This window comes from Lissotriton vulgaris, chromosome 7 (assembly GCF_964263255.1).
Source record: "Lissotriton vulgaris chromosome 7, aLisVul1.2, whole genome shotgun sequence".
Lineage (NCBI taxonomy): Eukaryota > Metazoa > Chordata > Amphibia > Caudata > Salamandridae > Lissotriton > Lissotriton vulgaris.
Genome location: NC_141695.1, coordinates 1392840625 through 1392862295, shown reverse-complemented (window position 1 = coordinate 1392862295; position 21671 = coordinate 1392840625). Strand labels below are relative to the sequence as shown.

At 48.8% G+C, this 21671-nt stretch overlaps 1 protein-coding gene across 1 annotated transcript in view; it reads right to left on the bottom strand.

Moving 5' to 3' along the window:
• Positions 1-2349: 2349 nt before the first annotated feature.
• LOC147705699 (uncharacterized) overlaps positions 2350-21671 on the bottom strand; it is a 101049-nt gene continuing 81727 nt past the window's right edge. The window contains exons 7-8 of the mRNA XM_086928972.1: positions 3485-4049; positions 2350-2698 (exon numbers count right to left, since the gene is read on the bottom strand). Coding sequence (XP_086785098.1) covers positions 2350-2698; positions 3485-4049 — 914 coding nt within the window. The remainder of the gene's footprint in view (positions 2699-3484; positions 4050-21671) is intronic.

The following is a 21671-nucleotide window of genomic DNA, read 5'->3' as shown; positions in this document are numbered from 1 at the left end:
CCATGATGGTAGGGAGTCCGAGATATATAAAAACTAAAGCACTGTACTACAAAAATTAATGTGTACTAAATAATAAAATATTTTTGAACAGGTCTGCTTCATGATACTGATTATTCATTAAGTTGTACCTTTTAAAAGAAATGGAGAAGAAATGGAGAAGTCTGGTTCCTTTTGATGATTTTTTTTGTTTTCCCCTGCTATTGTCTTCTCCTAGTATGAGTCTTCAGGCGCCCTCTTGTGCTTAGATTTCATTTGAGGTCTTAGCCAAAATGTTCAATTGCCTTCATCAGGCTTCAAAATGTGCCCCAAAGACAAGGACAGAACAGATACCATTGGACCCAATTTAGGGTAGTGTTTTAAGGTGGCCACAGAGGATATGGAGAGGTTAAGGGAGAGGATGTGGCCTGACAGCTAGAGCGGTCGACCTTGGAGCTGGGGAACGGGGTTCGAGTCTTAGTAGGGACGCTCAACATCCTGTGATTTTGGGCAAAATACTTAATCTCCCCATGCCTAACAAAAAAAATAATGTGTCCTTCTGTAATGCAACTAGTGCTCAGGTAAAGTGCTCTGATACCTTTGGGTCTAGTTCGCGCTATATGAAACTCCCCCCCCCAAAAATATATATAAGGCAGTGCTAGGCCCATCTACCTTAGTGTGTTTAAGATTAGAGGAGAGGCCCACACTAGAAGGAGTAGCCCTTTCTGATGCCTAAACATTTAAGAGGCTAGTCCTTAACGATGGGCACAAGATCAATGTCTCATTTGTCCTGATGCCTCAATTTAAAGATCCATCTGCAGATGCCATCCCTTTGGTCCTCACATTTTTTCCAATGATCCTGGAACTCTGTTTTCCATTAATGGTTAGTTGGTTCAAGTAGCAGTGGTTGAGCGTGTTGTAGAAGCATTTAAGTGGTTTTCAAGCTGTTTCCTCAGGCAGTGTGTTCATGGTCTGGCATGATCTGAAATGGGATTGCGGATCTGATGCTCTTCTAGGAGTTTATAATGGCTACGCAATGGCTGACCATGCAATCGCCACAACTGATGCAGGAAAGACGGTAGTTAAGAAATATTGCGCAGCACCTGATATGAAAAGACTAGATGTTCCCAGACAATGAACGTTTCTCAAACCAATGTTTGGCCTTTCTGATGCAGTTGTGTCATCCGCTGCATCAGAAACTGCTGGGTGATTTCATTTGAAAGGTTGCTATTTTTGCTATGGAAATAAAATAACAATCCTAATCTGTGAATTATTTTGATATTGAATTAAGTATTACTATTTTGATTGTAACAGACATGACTCAAAAACCTCTATCAGATAAAAACAGTAGTCTGTTTTTTCTTAGATAGGAAGGGGAACTGCAGCCTCTTTTAGTGTTCAGCCTAGGCTCCCTACAAATCCTCCTCTCCCTGTTTCTTATCTCACCTCTTTGAAGTTCCTGTTTTTCACATCTCATTTCTGAATTCTCCTTGTCTCTTGAATGGCTGCTCTCTCTGCTTCTCCTGACCAGCAGTTGCTAAAACTCTTAGTGTCAGCAATTCCTACTCTTCCGGATTCTCCTATGTCTGTAGAATTTATTGTCTCTGCTTCTGTCTCTCATCACTGCTGGTCTTCCTGCTTTTCCTCTGTCATTCTCGCAGCAATTTCTGATTTGATTTTGTTGCCTCTCATCTTGCAGCTGTCCTTACTCGCCCTGCTTTTTATGTGACTTGAGTTCCTGCTTCTCCTCTTCTCTGCAGCAGTTGTTTCTCAATTAGCAGAAGTTTCTGTTCTTCACAAGTCCAATATTTCAGCAGCTCGTGATCTAATGATTCTGTCTCCGACAGTTATATGTTGACTACCCATGAGTCAGCTTGTAGGGTTATATATTCATTTGCTCATTTTTTGGGATGAGGTTAATTTGCCTAAAAAACTTTGCCGGTTCCCAGAATGCTTCATAGGAGCTCACCGCCAGTGCTGCCAAAAGGCAGGGTTCCGAATACCAGGGCTGGCTTGTCTTGATTCCATCTCAGGCCTCTTCTTTCAACAGTGCAGAGTTCCAGGTAGTTTAGCTCAAGCAGCTTTATTTTCATCACTGTCTTCTTCCTCAGTTAAGGTCTTCCTAGGTTTTTCTGACGCCTTTTTTCTACTTGTTCGGCCTTTGTCTCTCCTGCTCTGGCTCAAAGTTAAAATTGGTCCGGGTCCCCAAAAATGAGCGCAACTGCCCACCACCTGTAGCCACTGGAAAAACATAAGTACTGTCTCCAACTTCCTGTCTTCAAAGAGAACTGCATTAGTTTCAGTGTCCTCTTGTGTTACACCACACACTGTTCCTCCATCACCCTCTAGTCCTCTGGACCGTACTTCTAAGCACTATCTCATCTCAGTGCTGGCCCCCAACTCTTGCATGGCGTAGGATGATACAGGTGTATAGAAGAGCTGCTGGCTGTATTTTTGGAAAAGTTCCTGCACCTCCCTGTGGCCACTGGAGGGCTGCATGGCCATTGTCAGTCCACCAGGGAAGAGAGAGGGGTACATCTGATGTGATGGAATACTGTTGTCCAGGACCTGGAATGGGGAGCAGCTCCAGAGTGCATGGGGGTGGCTCACATAGGGATAGGCCATCTGACAGGAAGGGGACCCCGGGTGTCCAATGAAAGGTGTGAAGGCCATGAGGTCACCATTGAGAGCAGATCTTTGCTGGTGTACTGCAAAAGAGTAACTAGAGAAAACAGAAATGCACACCATTAGGTACAATCACTCATTTCATCTGCACCCTATACTCCTGCAAAGTATCTGTCATGCTTTACTTTCCCAGAAAGGCCTCTTAACGCCACGCTAACTCCAGGCCATCAGTATCAACCTCATATACAAAACGGCAAGGCCTCCTATCTTCCTGAACATGGACGCTGGCAGCCTGAGCTACGCCTGCAGTTCTGGGCTACTAGTGTAATGGGGTTTGCACCTGGTTATTGTGGTGCATCCTGTGATCTGGCAGGTCCAAAGCCTTCATGAGCCCAGAACCCCTGAGAGCTTAGGAAATGACAGTGTGTCTCACAACCTCCTTTCGTTCTTCCCCCAACCATCCCTACCCTGTCGTTTTCAGCTGTTGTCTTTGGACAGAAATGAATTGTTTAAGGGCAGGAGATGAAGGGATGTATTAACGTTTGTCTGCAGTGATTGCCGTGCACGGAGATGGATGGGAAAGGAAACACCCCATTGGATTTTGGCATGTAAGCCCTTGATCATTTCTTTGCTAGGCCCTTGTCCATCTCTGTGTGACACCTGTTTTCCCTGTTGCTATCAGGTCCTGCTTTATATGGCATCATTACCCCATTGCTTTTCGTGTTTCAGCCCTTGAGAGTCCTGCCAAGGGGTGATTTCTTCAGTGTAGGGTGGGTTACTAACAACCACCATAAAGTACTAACTCGCAGCATACAACCCTGTGAGGCTTCTTATGTTCTTTTCTCCTTCCCGTGTACCTCCCTGGACCTTCCTTTCTACTCACCAGCATGAGTCCATACATTTCTGATGCTGCGATTGGTGCACTTTGAGATAATATGGAGAAGACAACCCAGGCGATGGCACGGGAGAGCTGAGATTCTTCTCTGTGGAAGGACTACAGAGCTGTGGCTTATGAGGAGGAGCCTGAGGGATGCATGTCTTATCCCCTCTGCTTTTGCCAGTGACCAAATGCCTTCTCTCCACTCTTGCATCTGCCATCTCTGGGATCACCTTGTCTGATGTGTCCCCTTGTCCTCTGCGCTCTGTTGCTGCAACCTCCGGTGGTATCAGCATATTCCTTGGTAAGGTCATCTCATCCTCTGGTAGATGCAGCTCAACCTCTGTTGAGCTCAACTCATCAATGTGTGTTCTTAGACCCTCCTCAAACAATAGCTGGTCATCCTCCAGCTGTGTCAGTGCATCTTCACTCGTTGGTACCGGCATGTTACCTGGTAGACTCAGCCCATCACTCATCCTCCTCAACTTGATCAACGGGGATCTCTGCTCATTTTCTGGTGCTCTCAGCTGGTAGACCGGGCTTGGAGACCTTGATTTTTGTCTTTTACTTCCTAATAGGAGAGATTTAAGAAAACACAATAGTTACTTTGGCTCTGCTAGATAGTCTTGAGGTTAATGAGAAGCTCCTCTTAATAATCTCCAGGGTCCTAGTTGAGTTCTCTCTCAGTCCAAACAAACTCTTAGTGACATAGCCCAGAGCTCTACCATGAGCTACTTGAGCATTCTCTTCATGAACACCCAGTTACCTAAGCACATACCAGAAGCAGCAGATCCAACCACTAAGCCTGAGACATCCAACCAACACCTAGGAGCAGCTCACTTTACTAACCCTAAGAGATCCAACTAAGAAGTCTACACTGGGGGCCAGATGTACGCCCCATTTTGGCATGCGCAAACGGGTTAGCGAGCCCTTTGTCAATGCAAAAACGAATAGGGCCATGTACAAACCCTATTTAGCGAGTCGCAATTTATTTGCGACTCGCAATTGCGGTTGCAAAACACTCACAATTTACCACCCTCTTCAAGAGGGTGGTAATGCACTCGCAAATGGGAAGGGTGGTGATGGAGCTCACTTTTTAAGAGGTATGGACTCTGGGCCAGATTTATCATTCTTTCATGCGTCGCAATGCAGCAAGCCACCTTGCTGCGCTGCATGAAAGGGAAACAACAGGAATACGCACTATTTACCATTATACAGCACATTCCTGTCCTTTCCTAGCGCTGAAGCACTTTTGACCTCCTAGTGCCAATGCAAGCACCCTTGCGTCATGGTACAAGGGTGCCTCTGTTAACCCTTAAGTGCTGCCACTGCAACGGTCGTCGCGAGCACTACCTTGCCAGTGCTGCGCACGACCGATGGCCGACAGGCCAGCACCCGTTATTCGAACGTTCAGCACAGGGCGCTGAACGTTCGACGCTCTTAAGAAGTTAAAGGCAGGATTGTTTTTGCGCACAAAGGGTCATTTTCCTGCACAAAACCAATCCTGAGAGGCATTTTCCTCTTTCTATGTTTGCTGCAGAACGTAGCACATGTAGAAAGAGGAAAAAACAAGGAGACGTAAAGATATTTCTCCTTGCTACGCCTCACCTGGAGAGGTGTAGCATTTTGAAAGATTCCCAGGTCTACCACTATTGGTAAATCTGGGAATGAGTCCAAATCCATTGGGGGATGCGTTAGAACACCCACCTCAACCCATGGAATGCCTCCCTGGGGCAGAATAATGTAAGGCAGCGAATTGCGCTGCCTTGCATTACTCTAGGTTTATCATGCCATGCAGGGCTGTGGCCTTGCGTGGCTTGATAAATCTCACTTAGGTTTTGCCTCCCCCATGCACTCCATGCGTGGCGGAAGGCCGACGCAAAACTTGATCAAGCTGGCCCTCTATTTCTACGAATAGCACACTTATACTCAGTCTGCCCACTCTACACAAATCGCACGCATTTTGACATGCATTGCATGCATATTTGTTGAGAAAAATTTAATTTTGATTGCTTGGTGTTAGACTTCCACCCTTGGATGATTGGTACAGGGGAATAAATAGATGTATGGCCTTGAATAATTTACAGTGATTTTCGATATATTCTTTGCCTTTTATAAGGTATTGGGCACCATTTTTGAAACAGTTCCAGAAACCTCTTACAGGAATTCAATGTGTTAAAAGAAATGTTGGCTTCTTGATATTCAGCACATGTATACTTCAGATTTCAATTTGTTGTACTTTCCAGATGAATCCGAGAGACTTTTAAAAAGCTATTTACTGTATTCGAAAAATTTGAACAGACATTAGAAATTCCTAACACATTTTGCAAGAATTAATACATAAATTGTGCATATATTTTTTTACACTTTTTATAGGTCATTCTTACCCACCTTTAAGTTCAGCACACCTTATTTTAGAATTATTGGCACAATTTGAAAATACTTCAATCAGCATAAATGTCAGTATTTGCACCTGTTTTTTTTACATAATTCTAAATAAATTTCAAATAATCCCTTGGCATAGCCAGCCAAGCTCCATGATGGCCTTGCTTCTCTGGGGCTCTGGCTTGGCTCAATTTTGTAAGCTGGTCCAAGATGCCTAGGACCTGAGTAAGGGCCTCATTTATGAAAAGTGTTGCATCGCTGGTTGAAAATAGTGATGCAACACTTTTCATTGCGCCCTCTTTGCAACACTATAAAAACACTGTTTTTGCAGCACGGTGTTCCATGTCACAAGGACTGACCAGATACGTCAGGAATCCTGACGTATCTGGTGGCACAGTATTGATGCATTGCTGGAGGATGGCAGAAAACAAATTCAACTCCAGTAATGAGTTATTACACTTGGCGAGTCCCATGTAAAAGGGCCTGCATCAGTCCTTATTGCCTGCGTAAGGGTTGGATGCAGTGAACTCGTAGAAGTGGCACCGTGAAATCTCAAAGATTTCACTGCACCACTTCTATGAGCCTTTTTTATTGGGGAACGCCCATCCTGCATACATTATACCTGACGCAGGTATAATGTAGCACAGCAGTTTACAAAGTAATGTATCTGCCTAGATGAGTCACTTTGTAAATATGGCGCAGTATGGCGCACTGTTTACACTGCTGCAGCATCACAAAAAAGTGACGCAATGGTGGGGGTAAGCCCTCATAAATAAGGCCCTACGTGTTTAAAGGGTGGGCCTTAACCAGTGGACGTCACTGCCTTCGGTTGATTACCCAGAGGTGCCAAGAGCTCATCTGTGGTCCAATTGTGCCGACTGAGATGATCACTGTTTTAGCCCACAGGATGGCAGCGTCCAAGGATGCTGTGAGAAGTTGGCCTGATATGTGATGTTCCCTATTCTAGTGGGCACCCTGTATCAGTCCAAACAACCCTTATGGTGATGGTTGTAAAGTCAACCTTATAGACCAGCTATCCTAGTGGTAGCATGGACAAAGCAGTCTTAGGCTAATACTTCAGAGAGCATGTGAAGCCAATTGTTTTACCAATAATAACCCCTTGAATACCAAATGAAAGGACACCACACAAGGTATATATAAAATATATATGTATGTATTACTAACACAACCCCTCTGCACTCTTTATGAGGTCAGAGTTCGAGATACAGCACAAGTGACTCAATAAGCATACTATAAGTTGCACAAATACAATTCTACCCTAGGGGCCTCAAGAACCATATACTAAGTAAGTGGTATAAGCACCACTACAGAACGGATGAATAGGCCTAGGGCCTAGGGAATCGCTGGGACTACACTGAACAACCACAGGTTAGGAAGTAGGAGTCTCACAGGATGTGTGTGCAGTGTCTAAACACACACGCAAGTTCTCATAGACTTTCAATGGGAACGTAGAAGTTAGAAACTAGTTGATTTCGGACAGTCCGGGTGGACTTGCGGGGAAACCCAGTTAGAACAGGACACTTGGATAGTTATTACCCACGGGAGCACCGGAGTACTCGAGTTACCTCACCCAGGGAAGCCGGGTTCATAGGTGTGAAGTCGTGTCGGGTTTCGTTGTCGATTCCTATAGAGAGCTGCAAGAAGATACTGCAGGCGCCCAGGAAGAAGATGTCCGTATGGATCCAAGGGTGGATCGGAAAAGTGAAGAACCTGAAAGCAGAGGGGACAGAGTCTGGGTCACTAGCCAGTGACCAGGAAGGAACCAGGAAGGAACCAGGCGATGTCGAGCTGCAAACAGGTGAAGAAGTGAAGCTTGTCTCTGCAACCACGTGGACCAGGAGGCATCGACGATGACCAGGCGCTGAATACAGACTGTCCTATGAAGGTTCTCGCTGTTGGTCATGTCGGCTTCCGGATTGGAGTCAACAAGCCTTGGCAAAGGCAACCTACGCAGGAAGTGAAGATCGGCTTCTTGTACAGACCAGCAAGGTTTGTGGCGCTTCCCCTTTACAGGAAAGCAAGAGCAAGCCCAGAGCAACCAGGCAAGCAGCGTTGTTTTAAAATGGAATCTTCAAGATGGCCACTAGCCAGCGGGCTAGCAACCGGGAAGACGCGTCGAGAGGAAATGCAAGAGCAGGCCCCACGCGGCACTCGTGGAGTGTGGAGGGCTGAGCTTCGGTGCACTTACGACTCGGTGTGGGGGCTTCTCAGGTCCCAATGCACAACTTCGAGGACGCCTCAGAAGCTGCACAGTTTAGCAAAGAGCAAAATGGCCAGGTGTCCGGTCCCACGTCTCTCGTGTCTGCCACGGGTCTCAGCTTTGCTGGAGGTGTGGGTCGGGTCCGAGAAGTTTGGAAGTCCAGTCCTGTGAAGCAGAGTCGTCAGGATCTTTCGGGAGTGTTGACCAAGCAAACCGACAATTCGCTAGGTGGTGCCTGTTTGCACAGGGTGGTCACACCTTGACCACAAGGGAGATTCTTCAGTCTTCTAGTTGCAGTAGAATGTCGAAGGTCCAGAGTTTGTGTCAGAGTTTCAGTTCAGGATAATCTAAAGCAGGGGTCCCCAAACTACGGCCCGCGGGCCAAATCCGGCCCGTCTAATGAATTCAAGTGGCCCTCCTGGTGCCTCCAGATCCACAGTGTTATTCAGTGTTATTTTTACATTCTGTACTCGGACACATGCGCAGATCGAAGCTGAAGCTGCCTGCCTGCCTGCGAGTACTTGACTGGACGGCGTACGCGCGCGTCTTGCGTCACGCGTATCTGTGCGTGGTGGTTGGGCGCGAAGAGTCTGGTGTCAGGCGCGGAGACCGGGAGCGGCGCGGAAGCCTTTAGAAATTGTGAGCACTGTGAGCCGGTGAGTGTGACCAAGGGTGGAGCGGGCAGAAGTGAACCAATGAGAGGTCCATGGAGGCTGGGGGGGTTTATATAGCGCGGACATTAACAGAAGCAAAGGTGTGATTAGCCGACTGGGAGGGAGGGAGGGAGGGGGGGAGGGTTCATGGAGACTTGTTTATGTAGCGCTGACTTTTACAGAAGCAAAGGTGTGATTAGCTGGCTGGGAGGGGGGGAGGGGAGGGTCCATGGAGTGTAATTAATGTGTAATTAATGTGTAATTAATGTGCCGGTGTCAGGCGCGGAGACCGGGAGCGGCGGAAAGCCTTGTGAAATTGCGAGCACTGTGAGTTCATGCAGGAAGCTCTTCTCTTGTTTTCAGATTTAAAAAAAACATTTGATGCAAACATAGCACTGGTACAATTTGTAATACCATCACAATGCCCCCGACCCCCACCCACCCCAGAATGTTTGTGCTCATCCCAGAGAGAAAGGCTGAGTGAATGGTGGTAGGAGCTGCAATCTTTTGTGTAATAATTGAACTTTACATTGTGAGTGTACAACTATTTTAAATTGCTTTCCTTCCTCGTCCAGGCACTGCACATTAGTAACCTTAATGCAAATTTGAGGGTCAGGGGAGACTTGTTTATATAGCGCGGACTTTTACTGAAGCAAAGGTATGATTAGCTGGCTGGGAGGGAGGGAGGGAGGGGGAGGGGAGGGTCCATGGAGACTTGTGTAATTAATGTGCCGGTGTCAGGCGCGGAGACCGGGAGCGGCGCGGAAGCCTTGTGAAATTGTGAGCACTGTGAGCCGGTGAGTGTGACCAGTGTGAGGCAGCAGTGAACGAAAGAGGTCCATGGATGCTGGGGGGGTTTATAAGAAGCAAAGGTGTGATTAGCTGGCTGGGAGGGGGGGGAGGGTCCATGGAGACTTGTGTAATTAAATGTGCGTTTTTCATGTAGCGCAGACTTTCTCCGAGGCAAAGGTGTGATTAGCTGGGGGTCCATGGAGACTTGTGTAATTAATGTGCGTTTTTCATGTAGTGCGCATTGCTGGGTACAAAGTACAAGTGGACTAGACTAGTTATAATACTGCAATAAATGGAGGACATAAGATCAAACGTTACTTGGGCAGTGGTGGCATTTGTGCAAGTATCCCGCAATGCTGGGTATAAAGTACAAGTGGACTAGACTAGTTATAATACTGCAGTAAATGGAGGACACAAGAACAAACGTTACTTGGGCAGTGGTGGCATTTGTGCAAGTATCGTAAGCGAACAAGAGGTAGCAAATGGTCAGTGTGTTACAAGACAAAAGTGACGTGTGCATGTTACAAAAGAGTACCAAACACATCCGAATCCGGTCTATATCAAGGAGTATCTGTGGTAGTTAAAATAAACACGAGAAGACTTTCTATTACAGTGCCCGTTCTATTACTTTTACTTTTTGCAACAGGTGGCGCCAAGGCCAAGCGAAGGGCAGCTGCAAAAAATGTCAATGAAATTGGTTGTCACTTTGGCGGCGGCCCATATCATTTCCTGTTATAAGACTGACCCCGGCCCCTCGTCACAGAAAGAAAAGTTGATGTGGCCCCCGCCTAAAAAAGTTTGGGGACCACTGATCTAAAGTCTCTAGACTCAGCTCCTAACTTTATGCGAATTAAAGGGGCTGGATTACCTGCTAGGTCCCTCCTATGGGTGGGACCAGGGAAGGGGGTGGTTACACCCCTTTCCCTTTCCCTTTGTCCAGTTTCGTGCCAGAGCTGGGGCTGGAGTGCCCCAGCAACTGGTTTGAACCGGGCTATGCATGGAGCACCTTGTGTGCCCCAGGCAGTGTCTCATTTCTTTCAACCCATCCTGCCCCAATACTATAGCCTGTCTGGGGAGGTGCTAGCACCTCCCAAGGCAGGAAATATATTGTCCAGGCCTCCCTCACTGGAAGGGCTCCCAACTGCAGGAGGTCAGACTTGTGTCTGGGGCAGCAGCATCCATTTTGTGATGCTGAGCTCTGTTTAACTTTAACCGGGAAAAGCTACAACTACATGTCTTCTCCCTCTAGAAGGGTGGAATGCTACCCCCGTCGCCAGAACTGGCAAGGGGGTAGTATTTCAAAGCGTGTGACACCTTACACGACATGTTTCGATAAAGCCAAACCAAAGTTAGCATTAACCACGAGGTTTATAATGCACTTAAGAGTATATGGTATGGCTATATCATAGAACAGCTATAGGACATGGTTCCGAAAGCTGCAGACAGGCTCAGCTCAGGCTAGAGCACCATCTCACATAAAACCAAGCACTCTGCCTTCAGGATTGTCAAGGCCTGCCATAGGAGTGACTTATAGGTATATATGTGTCTATATATAATGGTAGGTATAGGAATACTATACCTAAGCGAGGGGTGATTACAAGAACTTGCCCCAGCTGAGTGATCAGCCAGTTGTGTCAGTTTGGATGGCCAGCCAGGGGTGGCATAATACATGCTGCAGCCCCTGGTAGGCCTTGGATGCACCTATGCCCTGGGTACCTATGGTACACTATACAGGGGCTCACAAAGGTGACCCAATACCCAATTGGAGATGTACCTAAAGTACATGGAGTCCATTTTACAGTGAGAGCAAATAGCAGGATCCCAGGCCAAATAAGTCGAAAACCAGCTAAACACTAGGCAAAAAGTTGGGGTAACCATATAGTCAGATATTCACCTTCCTACAGATGCTACCCAGAGTTCCCAAGGCTGAGGGTGGCTTAAGGAACAGTTCTACCGAGTTCATGCTAAAGAGCCCTGTTTGTGGTGAAATACACCAGACCAGAGCTGTCATTTTAAGGTGAAACTGGACATCTGTAATGATAGCGGAGGTGACAACAAGGCGCAGGAGCAGAGGACCTGTTAAGGGGTAGGGTGGTGTTACATGCTGGCATTGACTGGGTGGCCTAGGTCCTGCTAGATATTGAAACAAGGGAAGAGTGTGCACCCATGCTTCAGAAACATTACTCAAGAAACATAAATGTCCAATGAGGAGTAAGGTAGGACTGAAGTGTCTAAGCAAGAGAGTGTTGAAGCGAGAAGCTCATTAGGGTTCAGGAGCCTTCCTAACCCAGAGAAAATCACTTATAATGGTGATCTTGAGAGAGGCACACTGAATCAATGGAAAAGGGTTTGAGCAGAGAGAAAATGTCCACAAATTCCGGAGATTTGAAAAGTGCACATACAGGGGCGTATCAACAAGCGTCAGCGATAATATTATCACCGCTTTAGAGCCCATTTTCGGGCGAAAAGCAGCGATAATATTATCGCATTATCAACAAGGACACGCTAGTGCGTTTCCTTGCATTAGCGCCCCTTGTCAGCACGCCTCCCATCGCCAATGAGATGCAAAGGAGGCGTGCCTGACAAAACACCATGGGTAAATATCTCTAACCCAGCTTCATAAAATTAACAATGAGGGTTAGCGATATTTGAAATCGCGTTAAGTATGCCTTAACGCAGGAATTTATCGTCTGTTAAATTCCTGACTAAGGCACACCTAACATGGGGGGTGGATTGTGTGGCTAAGACCACAGGCCCTATCACCAAGGCCCTATCACCAAGGATATCGCAGTTTTCCATGGAAAACACCGCTATCACTGGAATAATTATCGCCATTGCGCTATGCGTTGTTGATACACTGCTAGCATGGTGATAATTTCCAGCAATAGCTGGCGATATGCAAAGTGACGCTAAGAGCGGCAAGCGATAATTATCGCTGCCGCTTGCTGATATGCCCCACAGTTCTCTAGCACAATTTCAAGGCTCAAGAGGAAAACGGAATGCCTGTAGAACAAGATGCAGTCCACTTGCATCCGGATTCTGGGTCTGTCCACTTAGTAAACCCTGCTGAAGTTTAGTGTTCCTAGAAATAGATATTTTTGATGTATCAGAGATTTTCTTTTACACTAACTGACTGATAATGGACCAGGGCCAGCCGTTCGCCTCAGGGCACATCAGAATAAGTCATTGCTGTCTCTACATGATGGTGGTTGAAAAATAGCAGGCAGATGAGCAAAGCGGGGAAAGGAGTTGGCCTCTAACAGCTAGGGTGGTCGACTTCCAACCTTGGGAACTGGGATTGAGTCTTGGCAATGACCCTGAACATCCTGTGATTCTGGGCAAATCCCTTAATCTCCTCGTGCCTAACAAAAATGAATGTGTCCTCATGTAACGCAACTGGTGCTATTTAAAGGGCTCTGATACCCGATTCGGGTCAAGTTCGCACTATATAAAACTCTGTAAACATTTTAAAAAGGATAGTCATCAATGGAGAGCACACCGCTAGCCCCTCCTCCGGATCGCCCCTCGGGACTCTGGTACTTGCAGTTCTTTAGTGGATCACCCAGGTGGGTGCAAGTCGGTACTTGTAGGACTGATGAATCTCTAGACCCGATACATGTCCCGGGTTTTAGGATATCGCCCGAGACATGTCTCGGGTTTCGGGATAACTTCCCTCATCAGTAGAGAAAGATCGTTAGGGGTGGAAGAGAAGGCCGCCACACAACAGTCAAAGGCCTCGATGCCAGAACCGGCACGCAGGTGCATCTTCCAAGAGCCTGTCGGCCCAAAGCTCAAGGGAGCCATATTGTGTTTAGTCATCAATGGAGAGCACACCGCTAGCCCCTCCTCCGGATCGCCCCTCGGGACTCTGGTACTTGCAGTTCTTTAGTGGATCACCCAGGTGGGTGCAAGTCGGTACTTGTAGGACTGATGAATCTCTAGACCCGATACATGTCCCGGGTTTTAGGATATCGCCCGAGACATGTCTCGGATTTCGGGATAACTTCCCTCATCAGTAGAGAAAGATCGTTAGGGGTGGAAGAGAAGGCCGCCACACAACAGTCAAAGGCCTCAATGCCAGAACCGGCACGCAGGTGCATCTTCCAAGAGCCCGTCGGCCCAAAGCTCAAGGGAGCCATATTGTGTTTAGTCATGAATGGAGAGCACACCGCTAGCCCCTCCTCCGGATCGCCCCTCGGGACTCTGGTACTTGCAGTTCTTTAGTGGATCACCCAGGTGGGTGCAAGTCGGTACTTGTAGGACTGATGAATCTCTAGACCCGATACATGTCCCGGGTTTTAGGATATCGCCCGAGACATGTCTCGGGTTTCGGGATAACTTCCCTCATCAGTAGAGAAAGATCGTTAGGGGTGGAAGAGATGGCCGCCACACAACAGTCAAAGGCCTCGATGCCAGAACCGGCACGCAGGTGCATCTTCCAAGAGCCCGTCGGCCCAAAGCTCAAGGGAGCCATATTGTGTTTAGTCATCAATGGAGAGCACACCGCTAGCCCCTCCTCCGGATCGCCCCTCGGGACTCTGGTACTTGCAGTTCTTTAGTGGATCACCCAGGTGGGTGCAAGTCGGTACTTGTAGGACTGATGAATCTCTAGACCCGATACATGTCCCGGGTTTTAGGATATCGCCCGAGACATGTCTCGGGTTTCGGGATAACTTCCCTCATCAGTAGAGAAAGATCGTTAGGGGTGGAAGAGAAGGCCGCCACACAACAGTCAAAGGCCTCGATGCCAGAACCGGCACGCAGGTGCATCTTCCAAGAGCCCGGAGGAGAGGCTAGTGGTGTGCGATCCAACTTGGTTGTACTTAAATGGCTCCTGTGAGCCCTGAGCTGACGAGCTCTTGGAGACGCACCTGCGCGCCGGAGAGGCATCAGGCCCTGTGACGGTTACTTGGCGGCCTTCTCATCCACCCCAAACACTGCTCCGCTGACGAGGGAAACTGTCCCGAAACCCGGGCCATGTCTCGGGTCCAGAGAACTTGGGGATAATGAGTAACTACTCGCACCAACTGTGGTGAACTACTTTTTACTCGTCCATCTACATGCACTACATGTACCAGAGTGCCAAGGGGCGACCCGGAGGAGAGGCTAGTGGTGTGCGATCCAACTTGGTTGTATTTTAAAAAGGATGACGCGGTCAGTGGAAGAGTGGCCAAGTAGACAGCCTGGCCCAGACAGCAGATGGGATAGTCGGAGTTGATTTGATCCTCAGAAAATATTGTGCAGGGTGGATGGGAAGAAAGAAATTGTGGTTGCCTTGGTCCACATCTCTTCCTTAGTCTTGTATTGATCCTAGAAGTGGGCTGCATTTTCTGCAGTCACTATCCCCAGAAAAAGGTAAGCAGTAGCAGGAGGTGACAGCAATATTTAGGGCTAATTAACACTGTCAACAGCATTACAGAATCACACTGCAAGCATTGATATGATTGTCTTGTGCCTCCACCTTCTAGGGTCATTTTGGAGAGCCCTACTGTAGCTTCTCCTTAGTTTCACTCCCTGCAGGAAGGACTCTTGCCTGCATCAAAGGCCGAACATCCAACCCAGGGAAACCCATAAAGTAGGAGCAGCAGTAGAGCTTTTTACCTGTTTTTAACTTCTTTGTTCTGTACTGGTTTCAAGACAAAGCACTTTTGAAATCTTAAATGTGAGTACAAAAGAAGGGAGGGGAGAGACAGGAGAGGAGAAGGAAGAGCGACAGCAAAGAAAACAGAAGTGGAGATACCAGGGGACAGAGGAAAAAGGAGACATGAAGGATTAAAGAAAATGCAAAGAGAGGTGAGGAAAGGAAAATGCTACTTACCAGTATGCATCTGTTCTTGGCATGTAAAGCTGCAGAGTTACACACTATGCATAGATGGCCACCTAGTGTTGGGCCCGGATGTTTGCAGTTTGTTTTGTTGTAGAAAAGTATTTGGAAGTCACGGGATAGGTGACTCCTCCTTTGGATGATACTGCGCATGGGCATCGGCTCCATCCCCAGATTGTTTTTCGCCATTAGGGAAGTGATGGAGCTGTACAAGAGGTAGTGATGTCCATGTGATTTGTATCTAATTAAGATAATACTGGAACAGATAAAGGTAGCCGGGGAGGTGGGTGGGCGTGTGTAACTCTGCAGCTCTACATGCCAAGAACAGATGCATACTGGTAAGTACCATTTTCCGTTCGAGGCTTATCAGCTGCAGTTTACACACTATGCATAGATTGTATAGCAGTACCCGCACCTAGCAGCGACCACCAGTATCTGCTGCAGTTGTTTGAAACAGTGTTTTTACAGCCTGGCCCACAGTGGCTTGTTGTTTAGTTTGCACATCTACACAGTAATGCTGTGTGAATGTGTGCGGTGTAAGCCATGTAGCTGCTCTGCATATGTTATCTAGGGGAATGTTCCCCAAGAATGCAATTGAAGCCATTATCTTTCTTGTTGAATGAGCTTTTGGAGGAATTTGGCTTTCTGGTAACATATTTGTATGCATTTAACAATCCATCTGGCGATCCCTGATTTTGATATGGGGTTGCCTTTTATGTGGCGGTGAAAAAGACACAAAAAGTTGTTTTGTTTTTCGAAAAGTTTGTGTCTTTTCGATATAATACAGTAATGCTCTTTTGACATCTAAGGTGTGTAGAGATCTTTCTGCGACTGTTTGAGGCTGCGAGAAAAATACAGGTAGCTCAACTGATTGATTTAGATGGAATGGTGAAATGAATTTAGGAAGGAATTTAGGATTAGTACAAAGAACCACTTTGTTATGATGCATTTGCAAAAAATGTTTCTTGAATGGTAAATGCTTGTAGTTCACTAACACTTCTGAGAGAAGTAATTGCTACTAGGAAAGCTACATTCCAGGTTAGGAATTGAAATTCACATTTATGTAATGGTTCAAAGGGAGGACCCATTAATCTTGTAAGAACAATGTTCAAGTTCCACACTGGTGCCGGTGGTGTTCTGGGAGGAATTATTCTTTTGAGTCCTTCCATGAAAGCTTTTATAGCTGGTACTCTAAAAAGAGATAGATGTAGTCTATTTTGGAAGTATGCTGCAATGGCAGCAAGGTGTAGTCTGATAGACGTATAGGCTAAATTACACTTTTGAAGGTGTAATAGATATCCTATGATATGTTGAATAGATAAGTCTAAGGGATTTATCTGGTTGTTTTGGCAGTATATGACAAATGTGTCAACTTAGCAGCAAAACTTGCTCTAGTAGTGGGACGTCTAGCTTCTTTAATAATGTTCATGCATTTTGGAGGAAGGTTGAGGTAACCAAACTCTATGACCTTAGGAGCCAGATCGCTAGGTTGAGCTGAGCTGGGTCCTGGTGTCTGATCTCTCCATGGTTCTGTGTTAATAGGCGTGGAGATAGGTTTCGTTTTTGGTGTGGTACTACAGACATCTGCAACAGCGTGGTGTACCACGGTTGTCTGGCCCAAGTTGGAGCGACTAGAATGAGCGTCAGGGAATGTTGTTGTAATTTGCGTACCATTAACGGAAGCAGTGGGAGAGGAGGAAAAGTGTGCGCAAATAGTTTTGACCAGTTCATCCATGTCGCATTGCCTTTGGACAGTGGGTGTGGGCATCTGGCAGCAAAGCTTGGGCATTTTGCCTTTTCGTGGGTGGCAAAGAGGTCTATCTGAGGTTGTCCCCACATTTGAAAGAACGGATAAAGAACTTGCAATGAAGTTCCCACTCGTGGATCTGCAGTGTTTGTCGACTTAGCAGATCTGCCATAGTGTTTTGTACTCCTGGGACGTGTTGGGCTAAGAGAAAGATCTTTAGCGGTATAGCCCATCTCCATATCTGCTGTGCTAACTGAGAGAGCTGCAGAGAGTGTGTTCCCCCTTGTTTGTTTATGTAGTACATCGCTGTCATATTGTCTGTGCGGACTAGGACAGCTTTGCCTGACACTTGCATTTGAAATGCTTTTAGGGCTAGAAACACAGCTAGCAACTCCAAATGATTGATGTGGAGTAACTTCTGTTGCGTTGTCCACCTGCCTTGCATGGTGTGATGCAGTAGGTGAGCTCCCCAGCTGGAGAGCGATGCGTCCGCTGTCATGACTATTTGCAGAACTGGCTCTAGAAACGGTCGCCCTTTGGAAAGGTTTTTGGTGTTCCACCATTGCAAACAACGATGAGTCCGACTGTCTACAAACACTAGGTCTGTTAGTTGACCTTGAGCCTGGTTCCATTGCCTGTGTATTGGCGATACGCCACATGTTTGCTGCTTGAGACGCTGTTCTTTTCCCTGATGCGTCAAATAGCTTTGACTCTTTATCTGGTGGTGGAGCTTCACCTGATGTTTGTGAGTTTGCTCTCTGGCGTGCATTAGAAACTACAAGTGAGTCTAAAGGTACAGGACCTTTAATACATGCTGGGTCTGAGGGAGCGGTACAAAAGGGGGTGGTGATGGACGGAACATCTGAATCAATCAAACACTCACACCCAGTCAAAAGATCTGGGTTTAATCCATCACCGTTCTTTAGCCCACTCTGCCACCCCAGTTCAGACATGGCTATATGCAAATCAGTCTGACCCTGTGCCTCATGGGAACAGTCCAGCCCGAACTGCCAAGCCATGTCTTCCCTGGACCGGAAACAAGCTTCTGAGGACCGGTTTCTGGCATTCCAGCCGTCTTCAGCCCGGCTTGCTTGAATCCAGTGGCAAAGTGAGCAAGGGACTCACGTCTGAGCATACCCTGCCACACTTATGGCGACCAAAAGCGGTACAAAAGGGGGTGGTGATGGACGGAACATCTGAATCAATCAAACACTCACACCCAGTCAAAAGATCTGGGTTTAATCCATCACCGTTCTTTAGCCCAATCTGCCACCCCAATTCAGACATGGCTATATGCAAATCAGTCTGACCCTGTGCCTCATGGGAACAGTCCAGCCCGAACTGCCAAGCCATGTCTTCCCTGGACCGGAAACAAGCTTTCGAGGACCGGTTTCTGGCATTCCAGCCGTCTTCAGCCCGGCTTGCTTGAATCCAGTGGCAACGTGAGCAAGGGACTCACGTCTGAGCATACCCTGCCACACTTATGGCGGCCAAAAGCGGTACAAAAGGGGGTTGTGATGGACGGAACATCTGAATCAATCAAACACTCACACCCAGTCAAAAGATCTGGGTTTAATCCATCACCGTTCTTTCAATCAATCAATCAATCAAAGCATTTGTATAGCGCACTACTCACCCGGAGGGTCTCAAGGCGCTAGGGGAGGGGGGTCCGCTACTGCTCGAACAGCCAGGTCTTGAGCTGCTTCCTGAAGGCGAGGTGGTCCTGGGTCAGGCGGAGGTGGGTCGGGAGGGAGTTCCAAGTCTTGGCGGCGAGGTAGGAGAAGGACCTTCCCCCTGTGGTGGCTCTTCGGATGCGGGGGACGGCGGCAAGGGCGTGGCCGGTCGATCAAAGCTGGCGTTTGGGAGCGTAGAAGTTGAGGCGGCTGTTGAGGTATCCTGGGCCTTGGTTGTGCAGGGCTTTGTGTGCGTGGGTGAGGAGACGGAAGGTGATTCTGTTGTTGACCGGGAGCCAGTGCAGGTCTCTCAGGTGTCCGGAGATGTGGTTGCGACGGGGGATGTCCAGGATGAGTCGTGCGGAGGCGTTCTGGATCCGCTGGAGTCTCTTCTGGAGTTTGGCGGTGGTTCCGGCGTAGAGGGAGTTGCCGTAGTCCAGTCTGCTGGTGACAAGGGCCTGGGTGACCGTCTTCCTGGTCTCGGTGGGGATCCACCTGAAGATCTTGCGTAGCATGCGTAGGACGTTGAAGCACGACGAGGATACGGCGTTGACTTGTCTGGTCATGGAGAGGAAGGAGTCCAGGATGAAGCCCAGGTTGCGTGCGTGGTCTGTTGGTTTGGGTGCGCTGCCTAGGGCAGGGGGCCACCAGGAGTCGTCCCAGGCGGAGGGTGAGGATCCCAGGATGAGGACTTCCGTCTTGTCCCAGTTCAGTTTCAGGCGGCTGTTCTTCATCCATTTGGCTACCTCTTTCATCCCTTCGTGTAGGTTGGCTCTGGCGGTGGCGGGGTCGTTGGTGAGGGAGAGGATCAGCTGGGTGTTGTCGGCGTAGGAGATGATGTTGAGGTTGTGCTGGCGTGCGATGGCTGTGAAGGGACTCATGTAGACGTTGAAGAGGGTTGGGCTGAGCGAGGATCCTTGAGGAACGCCGCAGATTACTTTGGTGGCTTCTGATCTGAACGGGGGGAGGCGGACTCTCTGTGTCCTTCCGGCGAGGAAGGAGGAGATCCACTCCAGTGCCTTCTCCTGGATTCCGACGTTACTGAGGCGCTGTACTAGGGTACGGTGGCAGACAGTGTCGAAGGCCGCGGAGAGGTCTAGGAGGATGAGGGCCGCTGTTTCTCCGTTGTCGAGCAGGGCTCGGATGTCAGCAGTTGCTGGGATCAGGGCGGTCTCGGTGCTGTGGTTGGTCCGGAAGCCAGACTGCGAGAGGTCGAGGGATCAGTTCGTCTCGAGGAAGGCGGCCAGCTGCTTGTTGACGGTCTTCTCGATGACTTTTGCGGGAAATGGGAGCAGCGAGATGGGTCGGTAGTTCTTGAGGTCGGTGGGGTCGGCTGAAGGCTTCTTTAGTAGGGCGCTGAGTTTGGCGTGCTTCCAGCTCTCCGGGAAGGTAGCGGTGTTGAAGGAGGTGTTGATGATGTCCCGCAGGTGGGGTGCGATGACAGCGTCGGCCTTGTTGAAGACGTGGTGAGGGCAAGGGTCGGTCGGAGATCCGGAGTGGATGGAGTTCATCGTGCGGATGGTGTCTTCGGTGCTGATCGGGGTCCAGGCGCGAAGGGTGGTGGTGGGGGGGCGGTGGTTCGGTCGTGGCGTGCGTCGGTTGAGTGCTGAAGCTGTTGTGTATGTCCGCGATCTTGTTGTGGAAGTAGGAGGCGAGGGAGTTGCAGAGGTCTTGCGAAGGGGTGATGTTGTTGTTTCCGGCGTTGGGGTTGGAGAGCTCTTTAACGATGTTGAAGAGTTCCTTGCTGTTGTGTGCGTTGTTGTCCAGTCGTTCCTTGAATGCAGTTTGCTTGGTGGTGTGGATCAGTTGGTGGTGTTTTCGGGTGGTGAGCTTGAGGGCAGTCATGTTGTCCGGTGTTGGGTCTCTGCGCCAGGCTTTCTCAAGGGCTCTGCAGTCCTTCATGGAGCTCTTGAGTTCGTCGGTGAACCATGGGGCTTTCTTGCTGCCAGGTCTGCTAGGCGGGGTCCTCAGAGGGGCGAGGTCGTCTGCGCAGTCGCTGATCCACTTCGTGAGGTTGGTGGCCGCTTGGCTGGGGTTCATTGTGCTGGAGGGTGGGTTCTTGCTCAGGGAAGTTGCGAGCTGGTCGGCTGTGATCTTGTTCCAGCTTCTGCGTGCAACCTGTTGCTGTTGGTGGTGGATCGTGGTCCTTTTGAAGCTGAAGTGGACGCAGCTGTGGTCCGTCCAGTGGAGTCCGGTGGCGTGGCTGAAGGCGATGTCCTTGCTGGATGAGAAGACGGGGTCGAGTGTGTGACCGGAGTAGTGGGTGGGGGTGGTCACCAGTTGCTTGAGTCCGAGGTTAGCGAGGTTGTCCAGCAGGGTGGTGGTGTTGCGGTCGTTGTTGTTCTCCAGGTGGAAGTTGAGGTCCCCGAGGAGGATGTAGTCAGCGGAGGGGAGGGCATGCGGGCTGACGAAGTCGGCGATGTCCTCGCTGAATTGTGTGCGTGGTCCCGGGGGTCTGTAGATGAGGGTGCCTCTGAGGGTGGTCTTGGGGTTGATGTGGATCTGGAAGTGCAGGTGCTCGGCGGGTGCGAGGGTGTCGTCAGTGTTGGTCGTGATGCGGATGGAGTTCCTGTTGATGATGGCGATGCCTCCTCCTGTCTGGTTGACGCGGTCCCTCCGGATGATCTTGTAGCCGTCCGGGATGGCGATGGCGATGTCGGGCGCTGAGGAGGCGTTCATCCAGGTTTCTGTGAAGAAGGCGACGTCTGGGGCTGTGGTGTTGAGCAGGTTCCAGAGCTCAACGGCGTGTCTGTGGACGGAGCGGGTGTTGAGCAGGATGCACTTCAGGTGGCTGCTGCTGTTGCTCGTCGAGGTCTTGGGCACTGCTGGAGTGGTGCAGGTCCGGATGCAGGTGAACTTGCAGGAGTTGCAGCAGAAGGGTCCGTGGGTGCGTCTCGA